This window comes from Mus pahari, chromosome 16 (genome assembly GCF_900095145.1).
Source record: "Mus pahari chromosome 16, PAHARI_EIJ_v1.1, whole genome shotgun sequence".
Classification (NCBI taxonomy): domain Eukaryota; kingdom Metazoa; phylum Chordata; class Mammalia; order Rodentia; family Muridae; genus Mus; species Mus pahari.
Genome location: NC_034605.1, coordinates 8,850,561 through 8,870,245, shown reverse-complemented (window position 1 = coordinate 8,870,245; position 19,685 = coordinate 8,850,561). Strand labels below are relative to the sequence as shown.

Below are 19,685 nucleotides of genomic sequence, written 5' to 3'. Positions count from 1 at the left end.
GGTCTACTGAAATGGACAAAAACTCCTTCACGTTTAAAATCTTCTACCTGGGGCTGAAGAGATGGCTCAGCTCCGTGGTCAAGCGCACTGACTGACTGTTCCCTCAGAGGACCTGGGTTTGATTCCCAGCATCCACATGGAGGCTCACACAACTGTATTTCCAGTTCCAGGGAATCTGATGCCCTCTGTGGCCTTCAAAGGCAGTAGGCATGCATGTGACACACAAACATACATGCAGGAAAACTATCCATTCATATATATATACATGTGTGTGTGTGTGTGTGTGTGTGTGTGTGTGTGTGTCTGTCCATCAAGTGTCTTTATAAATGTTGATATAAACGGCAAAAACATGCCCTTCCTGGCAATGAAACCAAAGGGCCACGTGAAAGCTACAAAGGAAAAAATTGACTAGGCCAACTATGTTTTATAGCTTGAGTAAACATAAGTTTATATTGTTTTATTAGATTTTCATATATTTAAAGACACATATATTACATTCACTCCCTAAGGATATGCAAACCTCTATGTTTAATCTCATTTTCCTTGCACAGTAGAAAAGCCAAGATATTGGGCTGGTGATGTGCTTTAGTGGCACAGCACTTGCTGAGCATGTGAAGGTTCTGAGTTCAACCCTCATTACAGTTTAAAAACGAAAAAACAAATGGCTACGTTCAAGATCACATAACATGCCAGGAATCCAGACTCCTGGTCACTCAGCTGAAGAACATGCAGGAGGAAAGGCAGAGGAGATGAAAACACTGGCTGAGAAGTAACTCGATGATCTGTCTGTCAGCAACGGAAGGAGCACGATGTGAACGGCCGTGAACTCCATTGCCTTCTTCTTCAAGCATCGGACGATTTCATGTAGTGGTCAAAGTCCCGAAGGATATCTTCGCTCCTCGTGAGTTGCTGGGCCAAGGTGCCTGTGAGGTCTGCGGAATCCTTCAGGCCCGACTGTAGGAGGAACCTGGTGCAAGCCACGTGCTGACCTGCGCAGGCCAGATGCAAGGCTAAAGGGAGACAGGACACGGGGGATCTATGCTGAGAACATGGACTGTACTCAGGAACAAATAGTGGATTATTCAGTTCTACTGAGCTTACGCTCACGCACTTTGGGTGTGAACACGTGTGTATGTGCACTTGCCGCAGTGCTTGGGGAGAGAGGAGTCAGGAGCTGCCTCTCTTCCCCGTGCAGGCCACCAGGCTTGGCTGCTTGTGCTCTCTCTCCAGTTACATACATTTTATACTTTCGTACCCACCCATGGTGGCCTATGTTGGAGGGCAATTTTAACCTGACTGGGTTACAATTGTTTCTAAAGAAAACAAGCCTGCCAGGTTCAGTGGGACGCATCTTTAATGCCAGCAAATGAGAGGCAGATTTCTGTGAGTTCCAGGTGTCTACCTGTTTTATGTAGTGAGTTCCAGGGCAGCCAGAGCTACATACAGAAAATCTATCTCAAAAAACAAACAAAAACCAAAAAGGAAGAAAAAAGAAAAAAAAAAAAAGAAAAGAAAAAACCTAATAAAAAACAAATAAATAAATCGGGGCTGGAGAGATGGCTCAGAGGTTAAGAACACTGACTACTCTTCCAGAGGTCCTGAGATCAATTCTCAGCAACGTGATGGCTCACAACCATCTGTAATGGGATCCAATGCCCTCTTCTGGTGTGTCTGAAGACAGCTACAATGTACTCACATACATAAAATAAATAATTCTTAAAAAAAAATTTCAGAAAAAAATAAATCAGAAGATGTAAGAAGCTTTTCCAGTTAGTGGCGAGCAAGAGGGGACTGTTTCTCCCTAGGTTCACTCTTATGTGATATTTAATCACAGTTTTAACGGCACAGAAAAATTCCTTAATATTCTACGAAATTACCACAAATTAGGATGTAGTGACAAAAATCCGTTGACCCATCTTTCTACTCTATGTGCAGAAATTAGCACTAGAAGGTCCAGGCGTGCTAAGAGTCCAAAGGCTGCCTGGTCTCGAGGAGTCAGTCCCAATGCTTGCTCTAACTAGCAGCCGCTCTCCTGTATGACCTGCAAGTGAGACTGGGTCATCTGTGAGTCTCTGAAGCCTGACCCCACTGAACCCTAAGAGATGGCCCTTGGCTCGAAGAATCATAGTAATTGAATGATTTCTTCCAAAGTCAAGTATAAAGGATCAGCTCTGCACAGCAATGGGGATGCAGTTCAATGCTAGATCATGTCTACCTAGGTCCTGGGCTTGGTCCCCAATACACACAGAGAGAAAAGCACTCAGACTCTATCTCTGAACCCTAAATCTATATAAAGCCCTTATAGATGAGATAGAAAATGCTTTCACTTCACATATATTGTTATGGCTCCAAATAACAGTATTAGGGGCTGGAGAGATGTCTCAGCAGTTAAGAACACTTGCTACCTTTACAGAGGACCACAGTTCAGTTCTTAGCACCTCCAGTTCTAACAGATCTGATGCCTTCTTTTGGCCACTGGGACATCTGCACATATGTGGCACTATTCATAGAAACACATACATAAAAGAATAAATAAATGAATCTGGGGGAAAAAAATCCACAGGAACCAACCAACCACAGTCACAGGTTGGTGGTCAGTGTTCATCACCACAGTCATGATGTCAAACAGTTGTGGTAGCAACACCTTTAGTTCTGGCATTGAGGCCAGCCAGATCTACATAATTTTTCTGAGATCTTGTCTCAAAAACAAAGAATAAGGGAGAGAGAGTTCAACGGTTAAGACCATTGGCTGCTCTTCTAGAGGGCCCAGGGATCCAATTTCCAGCAGCCACATGGTAATTTACTTTTGTTGCTTTGTTTTTTTGTTTGGTTTTGTTTTGTTTTTTTCAAGTCAGGGTTTCTCTTCACAGCTCTGGCTGTCCTGGTACTCGCTCTGTAGACCAGGCTGACCTCTAACTCAGAGAGATCCGACTGCCCCTGTCTCCTAAGTGCTGGGACTAAAGGCATGTACCATCATTGCTTGGCTCCCCATGGTAATTTACAACATCCTACAACTAGTTCAAAGTAACTCAGCAGCCTCTTCTGGCCTCCACAGGGACTAGGCATGCGCACGATGCATCTATACATACATTCAGGCAAAACACCAATACAAAGTCAGTCTCTCTCCTCTCTCTCTCCTCTCTCCTCTCTCTCTCTCTCTCTCTCTCTCTCTCTGTAAAATCTTCATCAAAAAAGTGAAACCCAAAGTCATGATATCTGTACCAATCGCTCCAACAGCTTTAACAAATGAAAAGGAAGAGACTTTTTTTTTTCAGGGCTAGGGACCGAGTGTAGGACTGTGTGTGCATGAGGTGTGTAGTCCATATCAGTACTTTGAACTAAAAAGTCTGTGAACCATTTGTATTTCCTACCTGAGCGATTTCTTTCATCTGTAGAGTTGATGTCGGCACCCAAGGACAACAGAGTTTGAACTGTGCTCGTCTGTCCTTCCTGAGTGTTGAAATAAACTCATTACCACTGTGATGAGGACAAAACCCAAACCTTTAAAAACAACCTGTAGCGTGTTCCAGAAACTCATTCTGATGCAGCCAACTTCAAATGCTGAGTCTCCCTGTTTAAGGAAGGTTTATATCACTCATGATTCTAACATGAATTGTTCAACAATGGTAATGTTCAGCTATCAGGGTGGATAATATGATTAGATTTCCACCAAGGTCAGCAGTACAAAACACTGTGGTTTATATGGAAGTCACAATTCTGAAATTTCCCAATCATATGAACTTTTTGTTAATATCATTAAGGCAGAGAGGAGTTGAAAGATTGAGGCTCTCAGAAGAGCGATCCCTACCACAGCCATCATCATTCACACAGTAATTTATACACACCATCTAGCCAGTCAGAGGGAGGCTAAAATTAAGACTGCAGGTTCAACCTTTCTGTAGAGGAAATAGCTTCTCTTCCCATGTCTGTGGACGGGACTCAGGTCGTTCAGGTATCTATCCCTTGAATTCAGGAGAAGTGTGTGCTGGGAGTTGTTGGTCAGAAAATATGTGCCTTTGCTTCTAAATAAAGGCTAAATAAGGCATGTGGTTCCTCAACAGTGTACAATAAGCAAGGCACCTAAAATAGCTTTTTCATAGCTTTTCTCTAGGGAAATATTTATGCACATCCTTAATGTTTTATACATTGGAGAGACCAGAAGAAGCAATTCCTTTGTGTCAGTTAAAGAGATTTTAACTTCTGATTTCAATACAAGAAAGACCTACAAATTTCATATGATGAATCTTTGCTCATTTGTTAATTTTTAGCAAGATATTTTACTTGTGTGTGTGTGTGTGTGTGTGTGTGTGTGTGTGTGAGAGAGAGAGAGAGAGAGAGAGAGAGAGAGAGAGAGAGAGAGACAGAGGTGAGATCTAAAATGTCTAAAGAAATAAAGGAATAAGCAAAACTACTTCATACCTCATGTTTTCCAAGGAACAGCTGCACTATGCAAATGTGGCTGAACTGAAGTGTTTAAGCAAAACTACTTTATACCTCATGTTTTCCAAGGAACAGCTGCACTATACAAATGTGGCTGAACTGAAATGTCTTCCATGAAGGGTGTGACGCCACAGATCCCCTGGAGCTGCAATTATAGACAGTTGTGAGTTGCCTGATGTGGGTGTTGGGAACTCTGCAAGAGCAGCAAGCGCATATGAGCACTGGGCTATCTCTCCGAACCTCTACTTACTTATTTTTTAGTAGAAAAGTTTCAGCACTACTACACTAAAGTGGAATTTCACAATTTGCTTTCCAACACTTAGAGACAATGTCTTTATGGTTTTAAATAACATTATTCCTGGAAATAAGAGTGGGAAAGGTAGATAAAGCCCAAGTATTAGATTGAAGAGTTCCCTTGGGATGCAGAGGCAGGCAGGACCTCTGAGTTCAAGGTCAGTCTGGTCTACAAAGCGAGTTCCAGGACAGCTAGAACTACCAAGAGAAACCCTGTCTTGAAAACAAACAAACGGGCTGGTGAGATGGCTCAGTGGGTAAGAGCACCCGACTGCTCTTCCGAAGGTCTGCAGTTCAAATCCCAGCAACCACATGGTGGCTCATAACCATCCATAACAAGATCTGATGCCCTCTTCTGGAGTGTCTGAAGACAGCTACAGTATAATAATAAATAAATCTTTAAAAAAAAAAAAAAAGAAAACAAACAAACAAAAAGTTCTCTCTCCACCTTAAAAAAAAGATTTATTTAGTAATAGTATTTTACATGCATGTATGCCAACACACCAGAAGAGAACACCATATTTCATTATAGATGGTTATGAGCCTCTGAACCTCTGAGCCATCTTCCTAGACCCTCTCTCTCCATTTTTTAAAAATAAAAAATATCAGATTTCTGTTTAAAGAGATAAAAGACTCAGAATCACAGACATTTCAGGAATATAGAATACACATGGAGCCAAAGATGCCAGGACTACAGAGCTGTCAGTCACTGGAGCAAAGCAAGCCTAAAGGAGTGCTGAGATGAGAAGCAACTGACCTTTGCCGCATAGTGAAGTGCTGTGAGCTGGCTTGACTCTGCTCTCACATCTACATCGATGCCAAGACCGCACACCAGGAACCGTATGGCCTCATCCTGCCCAGTGACTGCTGCGCGGTGTAGAGCCTGGGCCCCCAGGCTATCTGCAGCTGAGGAGCAAGCCTAGTAGGCAGGAGAGGAGCTTTGTCAAATGCAGAGGAATCTGGTCCTATGGTCTTGTAGATGTCTAGGGGAGCTGAGCTGTCTCTGTGGTTCTTCTGGGTAGAGCACATAATTTCTGTCTGATTCTCAGAGGACTTCAAGGGAAATGTGATCAAGTCAAGGCTCTGGCTACAGCGCCTTCAGCTCTGTCAGGATACTTTGTTGCTATTACTATTAAATGACACCATTTACTCAATCCTTAGTTTGCTAACTGCATTCTGTATGTTTGGTTATTGGATCCTCCCTGGATCATGTCCAGGATCCTAAGCATATTATGCTATGCTATGCTATGCTATGCTATGCTATGCAAACACTTTATTTTGAGCCCCACCCCCAGCATCATTTACCCTTGAAGGAGCCTTCTGAAGAAAGCACATTTTGTTACCATTTTAGAGATGGGAACACTAACCCACTGATGCCTACAAAGGCCAAATGTCCTCCCACTAGGGAAACTCAGAGGAGCCAGAATTTGAAGCCAGCAGCTAAATAATGATGTGTTGTTTATCCCCAGATCTAAAATTTCTAAAGAAGAAATAAAGCAATAATTAAAACCACTTTATACCTCATGGTTTTCAAGGAGCCGCTTGGCTATGCTAACATGGCCACACTGAATTGCATCCATGAAGGGCGTGACACCACAGTTGTCTCTACAGTCTGGTTCATAGTGACACCTATAGCCAAATCCAAAAATGACAGAGCTGTAAACAGTCACCACTTCAAACCCAAGACAGGTGACATGATGGTCTATGGGCAGACTGTGTGCCTCACGGGTGATCTGTGACAGCCTCTGAACTGAGCTCCAGGACTTAGGGACCTTCTTCTTTAACCTCTACCATGTCTGTGAGAACCTTCCTTTCATTAGCCTCTCAGCTTGGTGCTTCTGGAGTCACCCTAACTACTGTCTTTCTCTTTTCTCTCCCAACCAATTACATCATGTAATTCTGAAGCCAGGCTACTGACAACATGTCTCCTCCTCTCCCTCTCTGCTTTCATACTTAGGCACAAGTCTACTGCTTCCTGAGTGCTTCTCACCATCACCATCACCTCATGCTCCCACCACTCCCAAGCAATCAGAGTCATCCTGCTGTGCTGTCCAGCCTGGCCTGGAACTCACACTTTTCTTGCCTCAGTCTCTGGAGGGCTGGAATTACTGATGTGGACCACTGCATGTAGCTTTTTAAATTCCAGGGTTCCATGGCACTATTTATCCATAGTCTTCCTCCCACAGAGATAAAACTACTCTGCTTGTCCCAAGGTGAAATTATTATGCTTCCCCCAAACCTGCTCTTCCTCTTCCAGTGTTCAATGTCTCAGCAAGTAGCACAGGTACCACACTGCAAACATCACCCTGGGTGTTCCCTGGCCCCTCCTTTATTTACTTTCTATGGTGCCAGGGATGGACGCCAAGGCCTTAAATATGTAAGGCAAGCATGCTACCACTGTACCACTGAGCTACGTCCCCAGGCCCTCTCAGACCCCTCTATCAAATTACTTAGTTTCTGCCATAGATTCGACTCCTAATAGACACCCTCAACCCACCTCCTCCTCCTGGTCTTAGTCACTTTTTTTTTTTTTTTTTTTTTTTTGAGACAGGGTTTCTCTGTATAGCCCTGGCTGTCCTGGAACTCACTCTGTAGACCAGGCTGGCCTTAAACTCAGAAATCCCCCTGCCTCTGCCTCCCAAGTGCTGGGATTAAAGGTGTGCGCCACCATGCCTGGCTTCTTAGTTCACTGTTCTATTGCTGTAAAGGTAACTCTTTATGAAATAAATCATTTAGTTTGGAGCTTGCTTACAGTTTCAGAGACTTAATCCAGTATCATCATGGTAGGGAGCATGGTGGCATACAGGCAGGCACTGGAGAGTTACATCCTGATCCACAAAGAGAGCCTTGGCCTGGCAAGGGCTTTCAAAACCTTGAAACCCCGCCCCCAGTGACACTTCCTCTAACAAGGCCACTGATCCTTCTAGTCCTTTCAAATAGTGCTACTCCTGGTGACTAAGCATTCAAGTATATGGGGCCATTCTTATTCAAACCACCACACTATTCATACTCATCCCTTCAACCCAGCTACCATCATTTCTCTATTTCACTTCGTCAACCTAAGAGACAGTCCGGAAGAAACCTGTTCTCCTCCCAGGATCATTTACGTTTTACAACCAGGTGATCCTTTAAAACTGCTGATTTCTTATGACCCTTGGCTTAAAAACCCTTCAACAAGGGGCCAGAGAGTTAACTCAGCAGTGATAATACTGTTGCTCTTTCTGGTCTCCACAGGCACCAGGCATGCATGCAAGCAAAACATTCATAAACAGAAAATGAAAATAAATAAATCTAACAAACAAACAAACAAACAAAGAAAAACACAACCTTTCAACAAGGTTGGGCATGGTGGTGCATACCCTTAATATCTGAATTGGGGAGATTTCTGTATGTTTGAGACCAGCCTGGCCTACATTTTGAGTTCTAGGCCAGCTAGGACTACATAGCGAGAGCCTTCTCAAAACTAACCAACCAACTCAGCTCCTTAACGGTACTTCCCATGCTCAGGATAAAATGCAAACTTCACAATGGTCGACGGCATCTGTATTCTCTTTGCTGTTTAGACCTCAGCACGCTGTGACCTACCTCCAGTATTCATGCACAAGCCCCCCTTGCCCCTCATCTGCAGCTGTTACCCTCAGGTGAGCAGCTTTGGTTTGGCTGATGCTGAGACATTCACTTTTTTAGAGTCTTTATTAATATATACTGGGTCCTCCTACCACATGCTCCTATGGGGACACTGAATTCCTTGCAACACTCATTGATGCGCAGGCCTTGCTGTTTGCGGGCTCTGCACTCTCTACATAAAGGAAGACTAGCCCCTTGTTATAACTAAGAAATACTTTACACCAACTTAATTGTTTTGTGCTTACCTCTCAAGAAGCACCTGGACTGCTTCGAAACAGCCGTGCATTGCTGGGGGAAGAAGAGAATGAAGACAGTTGGAATATTTTAGTGCATAATTGAAACTTTGGCAGGAGAAGCAGCTCATTGTCTAAACATCGGCCGAGTGCGTGCAAAACCCTGGGTTTTATCCCGTACAACAAATAAATAATTTAAAACAAGCACAATTCTTATTCCTGTTACTTACTCTGCTCATTATTTTAAAAGAATTTTTATTCTATTTTCTGTATGTAACTATTTTGCCTACACGTTTGTATTTGTACCACATGAATAGGTTATACCCACAAAGGTCAGAAGAGGGTGATGGATCCCTTGAAACTTGGGATCTAGAGTTAGAGGTGGTTGCCAGCTACCATTTGAGTGTGGGGAACTGAACCCCGGTCCTCTGCAAGGGTGGTAAGTGCTTTCAACTGATGAGCCATCTCTTCAGCCACTTCTGCCCTGGTCTTCTCACAGAGGTACACCTAAAGTAGGTAAAATTACTGTCCCAGCAAGGGAAAAGTCAACGAAATGAATGGTAAAGAATGAGGTTTCCACTTTACATGTCTGATATTTCATCTTTATGGGCACTTTCATGGCAAACTTTTAATTTTAAACTTATCTCTGCACTTTAGCACTGTACGTTCAAAGGGCAATGTGGTCTCTCTCGCCAGAAAACGGCAAAAACATTTTGACTGTAATCTACTTAATAGGAACCTATGAAAATTATCCAGAAAGTTACTCCTCCTATTGAAGATACCTACACTCAACAGGAAAGATTCTGTCTGTCTTCCATTTATTTTGGCGAGTGACAGACAGGTTGCTGACTAGTTCTCCAAGGGAATCTTTGGGCGTGAAGGGAAAGCTGGCCAAGTAATTTATAAACCATGTGGATTTTTTCCTACTCATTCAAAAAATTTCAAAAAGAATTTCTTGCTGGGCGTGGTGGCGCACGCCTTTAATCCCAGCTCTCGGGAGGCAGAGGCAGGCGGATTTCTGGGTTCGAGGCCAGCCTGGTCTACAAAGTGAGTTCCAGGACAGCCAGGGCTACACAGAGAAACCCTGTCTCGAAAAAAACAAAAAAAACAAAACAAAACAAAAAAAAAACCCAAAAACGAAAAAAAGAATTTCTTGCTCCTTAAGGGTCAGCTGTGGCTGGGACCACCGGCTGCTTGTTATCTAGACTGTATCATATCTCTGGCATTGGCCTAGAGAAAGTAAGAGCTCAGGCTCCTGAGTCGATGAACTGCCTCTTAGACTAAGAATTTGTTCCCAGATTTCTCTCTTTGGGAGGTGGGGTACTAGGGAATGAGACAGGGTCTCCCAGCATTGCCCTGCTGCCTCAGCTTCCTGAGTGGAAAAATTACAGGCATGCACCATGCTGCCTGGCTTAGTTCTTAACTTTCTTGTTTTATTAGACTCGTGACACTATTATCCACACATTCCACTCTAATTTTGCTTTTACCTAGGACTCTACAGCATGGTATCATTACCACTATGAAAAGCTACAAAGGATGTTTGCTCAAATACGGACCAAGTTCTTCACCCAGGGTCACAGACGTTAGAAGGGACAGACCAGTTTATCATCTAACTAACCAGGAACAGCAAGACAGACGCACAGGGAAAGTGGACTAACTCAAGGATGTATTTAGCAGAAGATTCCGTCACTTCAGAAACTTATAGTTTGCCAAGAGAGCACAAGATGTTCTGATGCCTTGGCTTCTGGTTTCCCAAATCCTCCATTCCCCTGCAGGTGACTTGAACTATAAAGTGTAGACAGTGCTTGGGCAAAGCCACTACAGACTACAGAGCTTGCAGGGGGTACCTGCAGTGTGTAAAGGAGTTCTTCTAATGTTGCTCTCTGTTTCCCAAGCATCTGGGCAGACAGTGAGCAAGTACCGGAGGATGACAGGGTGGCCTTCTCTACTGGCAATGTGGAAACTGTTCCAGCCATCCTTGTTCTTCAGGAGTGGATTGGCACCGTGTTCTACAAGGTCCTGGATCACGTCAAGGTTATTCCTTGTGCAAGCCATCATCAGAGGAGTCCTAAGGACAACCAAGATGGAAAGGAGCTGGGGCACTTGGAAGAAGCCAAAACTTCAAATTACCCATGTCTTTGGTACAGATGTAAAACCTAGAGGACTCTCGTGGGGGGCATGGCAGGAAAACACCTTAGACTGTCAGCCTCTGACTTCTCCGGGGACCGTGGAGAAATAACAAGGGGACACTGATATATTTCCCAGCCCCTATGTTTTGACGAACTTGAAATAACTTGAAGGCAGGAATTTCATTAAGTTATGAGCCTAAAGAAGTTCACAAGTTCACAGGCTCTTAAGAATTAGACATGAAACTAAAAAAGATGTCAATCTAGGAAGAAATGAAATTGTTTTGTGTGGTGGGAGAGTATCACCAACATTCCTGCTGGTGGCTCTGCAAGGCTAGAGGTGACAAAACTGCCCAAGAACTCAATATTCGGTGCATGGCCAACTGAATTTCGTCAACTCTGCTTATCCACTGTGGCCATGCAAATTAAAATATGTAATCGTGAATAGGTAATTTAGCAAGATGTCTCCAGAAAAACGCATCTTGGGCACACGAGTAGTACAATTCAACCGTTACACTCCACTTGATTAATTTCCATACTTTTTCGACAGGAAGCGATTGCCCTAACTAACGAACCAAATCCACACGAAAGGAAGGTCGGGGAGAGGATTAGAAGCTGAGGAAAGTTATACATCTAACGAACACACTGAAAAATACATGAAAATCTGCGATTCTTCAGGGAGTGTCGATATAGCTTTTCTGGACCCTGGGTTGGGCACCTACCAGTCCGCCTTCTTCAAGGAGTCCACGACTGCACCTCGGCCCAAGAGGTAGCGCACGCAGTCCCGGTGGCCCATAGAGGCAGCTTCGTGCAGAGGCCGTTTGTAGTCTCTGTTGGCAGCCTCGATGTCCATACTCCAAGCCTCCACTAGGTACGCTAGGATGTCCTGGCGCCCGTGGCGCGCTGCACAGTGGAGAAGGGTGTCCCCGGCTGGCCCAAGGCTGCCTCGGGCCATCTCTGGCCCCCAGCAAACTCCAGGTACCGCCAGTTCCTCCTGTAGGGCGCGCAGTCGGCCCTCTTGCACCAGCCTGCAGAGGCGCCGCGGATTCCCAGGCAGAGCCATCGCCCTGGACCAGGATGGACAACTAGGAGGAAGACCCAGGTCCAGTCTTGGATGCAGACCTGTGCTATGATAGGTTGGGAGACGCTGAGAGAAGGCAGGCGCTTCCGCTTCCTGCACGTGACCGTTTTCCCCGACTCTCCGCACCGCCCCCTCCCCGCCCCCAGCCAGCTTCTGTCCGCTAGCGTCTTTTTTATGCTTCTTGCCCTGGTTTGGAAGTCACGATCTCCAATGTAGAATGGTGTCTCCTAAGGCGACAGCATGCACACTCGTAGGTCATTCTGGTTACCGCGCTTCAAACATGCCGACTCGTCAGGGTGGGGCCTCAGGGTAAGGCTGTGCACCTGCCATCCTGGAGCTGTCCCTTGCACCCGAGTGATCTGGGGACAGAAGACCTATCAGAATGGAGGGTGCCGGTGTACCGCGAAGTCCTGCAGTGGGACTTCTGACCTCGCACCCCAGATGTGGTCTGCTCTCCACTGGACAGCTTCTGGGGATGTTTGCTGGGCTGCTCCGGTGGTAGCTGCACAGGCAGCCGAGCGCACGCTGCCCACCACCCTGGAGCCTAGCTGGCCCACCTCTGCCGTGAGGAGGTCTGCCGGGTTGACAGCCGCATCCTTCGGCTGACCGGGCTCACAACGGCAAGGGTTTCTGGGGCCTCTCCGAGCTGGAACCGTGTCCTTGTGCTCCGCCCGATCCTCACCCAATCCGCAGCCGACCCCAGCCCCCTCCCCGCCCGCTGCTGGGCTCCTCGGCCCCCGCGGGAACCCAGGGAGCTCGAAGGAACTCTGGGAAAGTTTCCTTCGCCTCCTCCGCGGCTGCGGAAGCACAGACGGGGCGTGGCTCAGGACACGGAGCCGCGCCCCCTCCCGCTTCGCGTACGGATTGGTTCCATAGTCTGTCCGTCCGCGTGATCCTTCCCGTGCGGGGTACTTCGATTGGTTCACCGGCCCGTCCGTCGTCTCCGGTGGGTGGGTGCGTCTTGGCAGCGAAGAGGCGGAGCTCGCGGAGGAAGTCTGCAGTCGTCTCTGCTCGCTCTGGGCCGAAGGAGGGGCTTGCTGGTCGGGGGAAAAGGCTGGATGTCCAGCGGCATCGGCCGGGTGGTGTCGGCGCCGGGGTCCTGGGCCGGGCCGCCATAGTGCGTGAGACCGTGGACTTGGCGTGGGGTGCGAGCCGGGAAAACTTCCTATTGTGGGGTCCCCCGCGCAGGGGTCTTGGCCTCGGGGGTGGGGCCCTAGCTGAGGGTGGGTATCGGAGCTGGCCGCGCCCGCGGTGGTCAGGAGCGGGCCTGCGGGAGGAGGCCGGAAGCTCTCTGCAGACCCGCATCCCTTGGCCGCTCCCTGAGGCTCCGGAAGGGGCAGCACCTGAGAAGACGTAGCCTCTGCCGCTGGCAAGCCTGGCCTGTCTCCACTGTAATGTTTTTGACCTTGGGCGAGTCATTGTATGCAGCTCCCGACGTCGGTGTTTGCCTTGGTAGTCTCCCACCCCCTCACCTGAACAGGTGATGGTGATGAAGGGGACGCGAGAAGGCCTGGGGGGCTTTTGGAGGGCTCTCTGAGATCCGAGCCCGCTTTGTTGGCTTCCTTTCGAGGAACTAGACATTTAACCTAGTGGTGTTTCCGTTTGGGGAGTAAAATGGAAGTCGCTGCTGCCAGGGTTAGGACAATTTCTTTGCATTTGGCCCTACATTCTGGTTCACGAAGCGCCTGACATTGTCTATTCCATAAACAGCCCATAGGTAGCATTCAGGTTTTAGAGACGAGGAAGGACGTCAAGGCCAAATGAAGTTAGCGATTTTTACCACGTATTGGGAAAGTTGAGGCATCCGATAGTTTCAAACTTTTTGCTAATTTGCATGGTTTTAAGTCTCAACGTTTGGGAGACTGAAGCAAGAGGACCTTGAGTTCGAGGCTAGTCTGAACTACCTACTCCTTCCTTACAAATGATTTCAAGTGTTCTTGCCTTATATCTCTTAAAGTTTCCGGTCCTTTAAACAAAACCGAGAATCCTGGTTTACAAAAGGATGAAATTGGTTATTTAATTGGTATTCTAAATCAGATTCTGCCTCTCCTTTGCTTTATGAATTTCCTTTGGTCTGTGTTTTCCTTTGGAAAACTAGGTATTTTTGGTGAATCTGCCCCCATAGCCCTTGTGATTTTTCTGGAGAGGGGTGGGTATTTATGCTTTAAGTTTATGAGTAGGGCTGTTGCTTCTCTCTCTGTCTGATTGAGCTGCCTATTTCTTCAGTGAAGGTCTTTGGAGGCCTTCATTTTTCTTGTAACTAACTGTCAATGGAATTGGGATATTCGATCTGACTTTTGCTGTGTTTCATGGATCTTTGGTACTTAGATGTCGTTGTTGAGAGATCAGTCCTTTAACATGTTTCCTGATTTGTGAATACATAAAAGTATTTGAGTTCTAATTTCAAATGTGTTACTATCACACACACACACACACACCCTTCTTATATTTCTCTGTTCCCCCAGGCTGACTTTAGTTTAGAAAAATTTAGATTTTTATCTTTGCTCTTCTGGTTTTGACATAACTTGTAGAAATTTATCACCAAAGCCAGCTCTTACATTGTCAATAGTTATTCTCCTGCTCTTTGAAGACTATGTTTCATAGAACTCACGGGAGCTTTAACTGGGTATTCTACAGAACCTCTTAAAGTAATCTGGACATGATGGCACACACTTGATCAGCCCAGCATTTAGTTGGCCTAAGACCCTACCTCAGCAAAACAAAGCACACCAACCACCAATCAAAACAACAACAAAACCACAAGAAGAAACCCTGAAAAATTACTTTTAAAATGGAAACTTTAGGCCTTTCAGTGTATGAAAAATGATTAGAGCAGCCATTTCTCCCTTTGCTTTTTAACATAGGCAGTGATGTCAGCTCCCTTCATGTTCCACAAGTGGAGTCAGTTGTCATCCATTTTTCTCTTGGTCTTCACACCTTGTTGATGCTCACCTGTCCCTGCTACCCAGCATCTGCTCTCAGGCCTTCTCCAACTCTTGCCTAGCTTGGTCTTCACACCTTGTTGATGCTCACCTGTCCCTGCTACCCAGCACCTGCTCTCAGGCCTTCTCCAACTCTTGCCTAGCTTGGTACCATGACTTTCTAATTTGTTTTGCTGACAATCTCCAAGTCTATCTAAACTTGGCTTTTAAAAACAGCATGTTACTCTGAATTGCCTATGCAATGAATAAAGGCCAATGTCTTTAGCAGTATGTAAGAGGACCCTTGTAGTCTCTGGATCCAAGTTCATTTTCCAGCCTGTCAGTTAGCTTTTTGTTCTGAAGAAAGGAAACTTTTCTGTCACACATTCTGCCATTCCTTTGTTTTTTATTCATATTGTTTTCTTGTGCCTAACTGAATCCCGATTCATCACTTAAGGCTCATCCCTTTATGGAGATTCTTCTAACAGTCCTAATTATATTTACTACCGTAGGCCCTTATGTGTATATTTATGTAGTGCTTGGATTGCTGTGTGTTTAGCAATTTGTGTTTGTTTTGGTAGCTGCCTTATGGTCAGGCTTACTTATTTTTGTATGCTCTCCAGTGTCTAAAATAGCATCAGCAACAGGGATACCATAAGGAAAGCCCTCATGGAGTTCATAGTAAATCTGGGAGATGGTAGAAAAATGAAGAGGTTGAGGAATGAGTGAATAAATAATAGAAAATGGCTTTCAGATACATGAAGATATATTGTGGACTGTAAGTAGTGATTTTTTTCATTTGCTTGTTTATTTTCTGTCATTCTGTCTGAGGAACACAGAATGAACAGTTTAGTCCATCTTTTCTTGCAGTAATAAATGGGTGCTGTACTTACGGAAGTAGTTGGTGTTTCAGGGCATGAGGTGACCGAAAGAGATTGGGGCTGCTGGGCAGGGAAGATGGCTAAATTGGTCAAGTGCTTGCCAGTCAAACATGAGGACTTGACTTGGATCCTTAGCACCCCATTAAAAAAACCCTGCATGAGAATGCGTGCCTTGTAATGTCAGCCATGGGAGACAAGGCAGGTACCTGAGCTTGCCAGCCAGCTAGTGTAGCTGAATCAGGTGAGCTCTGGGCCCAGTTAGAGAAACAGGACAGATTCTGAGAAATGACACCTGAGGTTGACCTGGCCTCCTGATGCATGTATACCAGCATCCTTTCCCATCACACTCCCTACAGCAAAGATTGGGCCAACTGATTTGGACCTTTGGGCTTAGAGAAGCAGGGAGTGGCTGGTAGGTCTTCCTGTGAAGACTGAATGGTAGAAAGAGGAATGAGAACCGGGTGTCCACTCTTTGTGTTTGGTGTTTGTTTGTCTGTTTTCCTTAGAGTTAAATGGGGACAAAATATTTAAAAGTTTTTTTCCCATTTTGAGTCTATTCTGTAGACTGTATAGTGACATTTCTCTTATAGTTCATTTTTTCTGAATATTTGCTACTAATTGTCTTTGATTGTGAAATATAACAGTGCTTTTAAAAATGGTATAAAGTTTTGCATCCAGGCTGATCCACAATTCCTGAGTGCTGGGATTAGTTATATATCTTTATGTTCCACTCATGTGAGATTTTTCCAACCTCCTATAAAGTTTTCTGGACCTAGAAAGGGAGAATGTTAGAGTCGAAAACACACCAGACCAAGGAGTCAGAAAAGTCAAGTTCTTCTGGTGATGTTATTAGTTTAAAAAAAGAAAGAAAGAAGGAAAGAAATTCATATGTGTATGTGTACAGCAGAGTGTGCAAGTGCCTGCAGAGGCCGGGAAATCATTGATCCCCCTGGAGCTGGAGTTAGAAGCTGTTGTGAGCTGCCCACACATGGATGCTGGGAACTGAATTCTGTCATCTCCGAGAGCAGCAAGGGCTCTTACCACTGGTCTATCTTTCCAGCCCCTGGTGCTATTGCTTAGGAGCTTGAAGCAGGTCTTTTCTAAGCCCTAGTTTAATTGAACAATCATGGGGTTATTTTGCAGACGAAATGAGAACCTAGGGAAGGCACTGCAAACACTGTAAAGCAGGCTGTGGGCTATAAGAAGCTTAAGGAGCTGTGAGATAGTTGAAGCCACCATAGCCCAACTTTAGAAGGCAGTCCCAAAGCTGTGCAGCTTTTCATTTAATTAGCAGTTATTTATGAAGTTATAAACAGAGGATACTCAGTAGAAATATGTTCATTTCTCTTTCCTATATAGCTTACAGAAAACATTTAGCCTCAGAGCCAAAACAAATCATCATTATATAAATAATCACTATTAACACAACACAACAAATATATATTAAGACAGGGCTGGTGAGATGGCTCAGTGGGTAAGAGCACCCGACTGCTCTTCCGAAGGTCCGGAGCAACCACATGGTGGCTCACAACCATCCGTAACAAGATCTGACTCCCTCTTCTGGAGTGTCTGAAGACAGCTACAGTGTACTTACGTATAATAAATAAATAAATCTTTAAAAAATATCTATATATATTAAGACAATAATCTATATGGTATACTTTAATAGACATTTATGAAAGCATTGTAAGTGTCTCAGAAATGTGTACAGTCGTTTTATCACAGATAAGTACTTCCTGGCTTGAGTGGCAACTTAGAAGGGTAGAGTTGAGGGATAACACTTTTGGCTATATTTATTTGGACTCTCAGTTTTACTGGCTGTCATTGGACCTTTCAAATGCCAGAGTCATAGTAATAATGGACTCTATCATACAATACCTCACCCATCTACTTGTGCATCTTCAAAGCTTTGGAGGTGAGGTAGGGTGGCACATTATCTAATTAGCAAAGTTAAATTTGGGTTCGGAGCAGTATTCCCCGGAGTGAGGAACCTTGTACGCGGAGGCTGGCTTGTTTGTTTGTTTGCTTTCTAATTTTAAGAGCAGTTATTTAATAATTGACTTCTCTAGGAGTTCTAAGAAATTAGTCTTCATCTTGTGTATGTAGGTTTATAAACTAAGTTCTAGAGGATTTTTTTGCATGAGTTCTATTTAGTAAAGATTGAGGGACAAAGAGATTATTTAGTGTCAGTTTCAAGTAATCCTGGAATAATTAGCATAACTTTTGTTGCAGTAACCAATAGCTCCAAACATAGACTGATGGAATGGTAGAACTTTTTTTTTTTTTTTTTAATTATGTAACAATCTAAAAAGGTTCCAGGTGGTGGTAGCTTATGGGTGTTTGTGTATGCACATGGGTGTTTGGTGGAGGAGGATCTTTTTAAAGCAGTAATCTTAAGTATTCAGACTGCTAGGAGAATTCTTCCCCAGGGTGTCTTTAGAACACAAAGCCACATCATAGTCTAGAATGTTCTATTAGCATCCAAGAGAATCAGCTGCCTGTTTAACTTGGTTGTGGGGAAAAACGGAGCACATAAGATACACATCCTTTTATGTGCTCAGCATTGGTAAGGGCCTAGGCTTAAAGCGAGACCAGTTGCCTCAGAACCAAGAAGTGCAGAGGGTTTGTGCTAAGGAGGAGGAGTAATAGCTTGTGCCACAAAATCCTAAACTTTCACTTTTTGTGACTTGTTTTACAAGATGACTTTTCATAAAAAGTAAAAAATGAATCAAGGCAAATGAAAGCCTAACTGGCCATTGTAGTCAAGAACTTCCTGTTCAAGAGATAAGTAACTGTCTGCCATTGTGGTGCTGCACTAAGCACTTTGAGGGTTAGATGTTAATGAGGCATAGTCTCTGGGTTCAGTGACCAGTAGTAGAGGCTTTGTAATGAATATAGTCCAAGATAAGCTGACTAGGGTCTAGTCTCTACCAGAGCTTAAGGAAAGAAGCTGGGCCAGAGTAGGCTTGGATGCCTTAGACCACTGTTCTGTTTGCTTTACTATTGCTGAGGTAGACACATGACCAAAAGGAAGGGGTTTGTTTCATTTTACACTTCAGAGTCTTTCATCAGGGGACACCAAGGCAGGAGCTTGAGGCAGGAACTAAAGCAGAGACTAGAGGAGTACCGGCTCACTGACGTGCTCAAGGACAGCTACCTTTGTTATACTGAAGATGGGATCATTCACAGTGGGCTGTGGGTCCTTCCATATCAATCAAAAAATGACCCACAGACGTGCCCACAAGCCAGTCTGATAGAGGCAGTTCTTTAGTTGAGGATCCCTCTTCCTTGGTTGTGTCAACTTGAGAATAAAAACTCAACCATACAACCATGGTCAAGAGAAGAGCTTGCCTATCTTTCACCCATGCAGTGGTGTATCGAACTGCACTGTGATTCATCTTACTTTCCATGACAAAAGGCCACAAACTAGATAGTTTATGAATAACACATTTAGTTTTTTATAGTCTGGCAGAACACTTACTTGTCTGGCATCTGGTCAAGGATTGTTTCCTGGTTCATAGATGGCTGTGTTTTCATGTGACTGAAGTGGCAGGGGAGCACTCTAGGCTTTCTTGTTTGCTTTTGTTTTTGTGGTTTGGGGATTGAGCCCAAGGTTTTGCACATGGTAGACAGTTACTTTACTTTTACTACTAAGTTGCATCTCTGACCCCTGGATTTTCTTTCATAAAAACTTAATCCCATTCATGGGCTCCATCCTTAGGACCTAATCACCCAGGTATAGTCTCATCTTCTCCTCCTCTCTCTTTCCCTCTCCCCCTCCTCCTTCCTCTCCTTCTCTGTTTCCTCCTCCCTTTCCTGGAAAGGGTCTCATGTAGCCTAAGACAGACTTGAACTTACTTTGAGGCCAAGGCTGGTTTTCTGTCCTTGCGTCTCAAATGCAGGGATTGCAAGCACGCACCACTACATCTGCTTAGTCCTCATTCAGATTGGCAGTTAGGATTTCAACTTAAGAATTTGAAGAACAGAGCCGGGCGTGGTGGCGCATGCCTTTAATCCCAGCACTTGGGAGGCAGAGGCAGGCAGATTTCTGAGTTCGAGGCCAGCCTGGTCTACAGAGTGAG

At 44.8% G+C, this 19,685-nt stretch overlaps 2 protein-coding genes across 8 annotated transcripts in view; one reads left to right on the top strand and one right to left on the bottom strand.

Moving 5' to 3' along the window:
- Window positions 1–446: 446 nt before the first annotated feature.
- On the bottom strand, window positions 447–12,486 carry Ankrd16 (ankyrin repeat domain 16). Of its 4 annotated transcripts, none has more exons than XM_029547284.1 (7): window positions 11,443–12,486; window positions 10,442–10,662; window positions 8,607–8,649; window positions 6,255–6,363; window positions 5,492–5,653; window positions 3,372–3,450; window positions 447–1,010 (listed from the first exon to the last, which is right to left on the bottom strand). In XM_029547284.1, the coding sequence occupies exons 1-7, from the start codon at window positions 11,781–11,783 to the stop codon at window positions 844–846; spliced, it is 1,122 nt and encodes a 373-aa protein (XP_029403144.1). In that variant the 5' UTR covers window positions 11,784–12,486; the 3' UTR covers window positions 447–843. The 4 variants fall into 4 exon arrangements, with proteins under 4 accessions (XP_029403144.1, XP_029403146.1, XP_021071501.1 ...); XM_029547285.1 differs by lacking the exon at window positions 447–1,010 and adding an exon at window positions 4,495–4,585; XM_029547286.1 differs by lacking the exon at window positions 10,442–10,662 and having other exon boundaries at window positions 11,443–11,518.
- Window positions 12,487–12,764: 278 nt separating this feature from the next.
- Window positions 12,765–19,685, top strand: part of Fbh1 (F-box DNA helicase 1) — a 34,940-nt gene continuing 28,019 nt past the window's right edge. The window contains exon 1 of one of the 4 annotated variants that reach the window (XM_021215280.1): window positions 12,765–12,918. Coding sequence is in view for 1 of the 4 variants with exons in the window: in XM_021215276.1 (XP_021070935.1) it covers window position 12,918 (1 nt within the window). In the remaining 3 variants the exon portion in view is untranslated. Of the gene's footprint in view, window positions 12,947–19,685 lie in introns of all 4 variants that reach the window. The other 3 variants (XM_021215279.1, XM_021215276.1, XM_021215277.1) reach the window with 3 other exon arrangements.

Excerpts from the sequence above, each read along its gene's own strand:
- Ankrd16 (XM_029547284.1), bottom strand. The coding sequence starts at position 11,783 with ATGGCTCTGCCTGGGAATCCGCGGCGCCTCTGCAGGCTGGTGCAAGAG. Across the intron at positions 10,663-11,442 it reads TCCTTGAAGAAGGCGGACTG|GACTCCTCTGATGATGGCTT; the intron begins GTAGGTGCCCAA and ends GGTTGTCCTTAG. Across the intron at positions 3,451-5,491 it reads CACTTCACTATGCGGCAAAG|GAAGGACAGACGAGCACAGT; the intron begins GTCAGTTGCTTC and ends TTCAACACTCAG.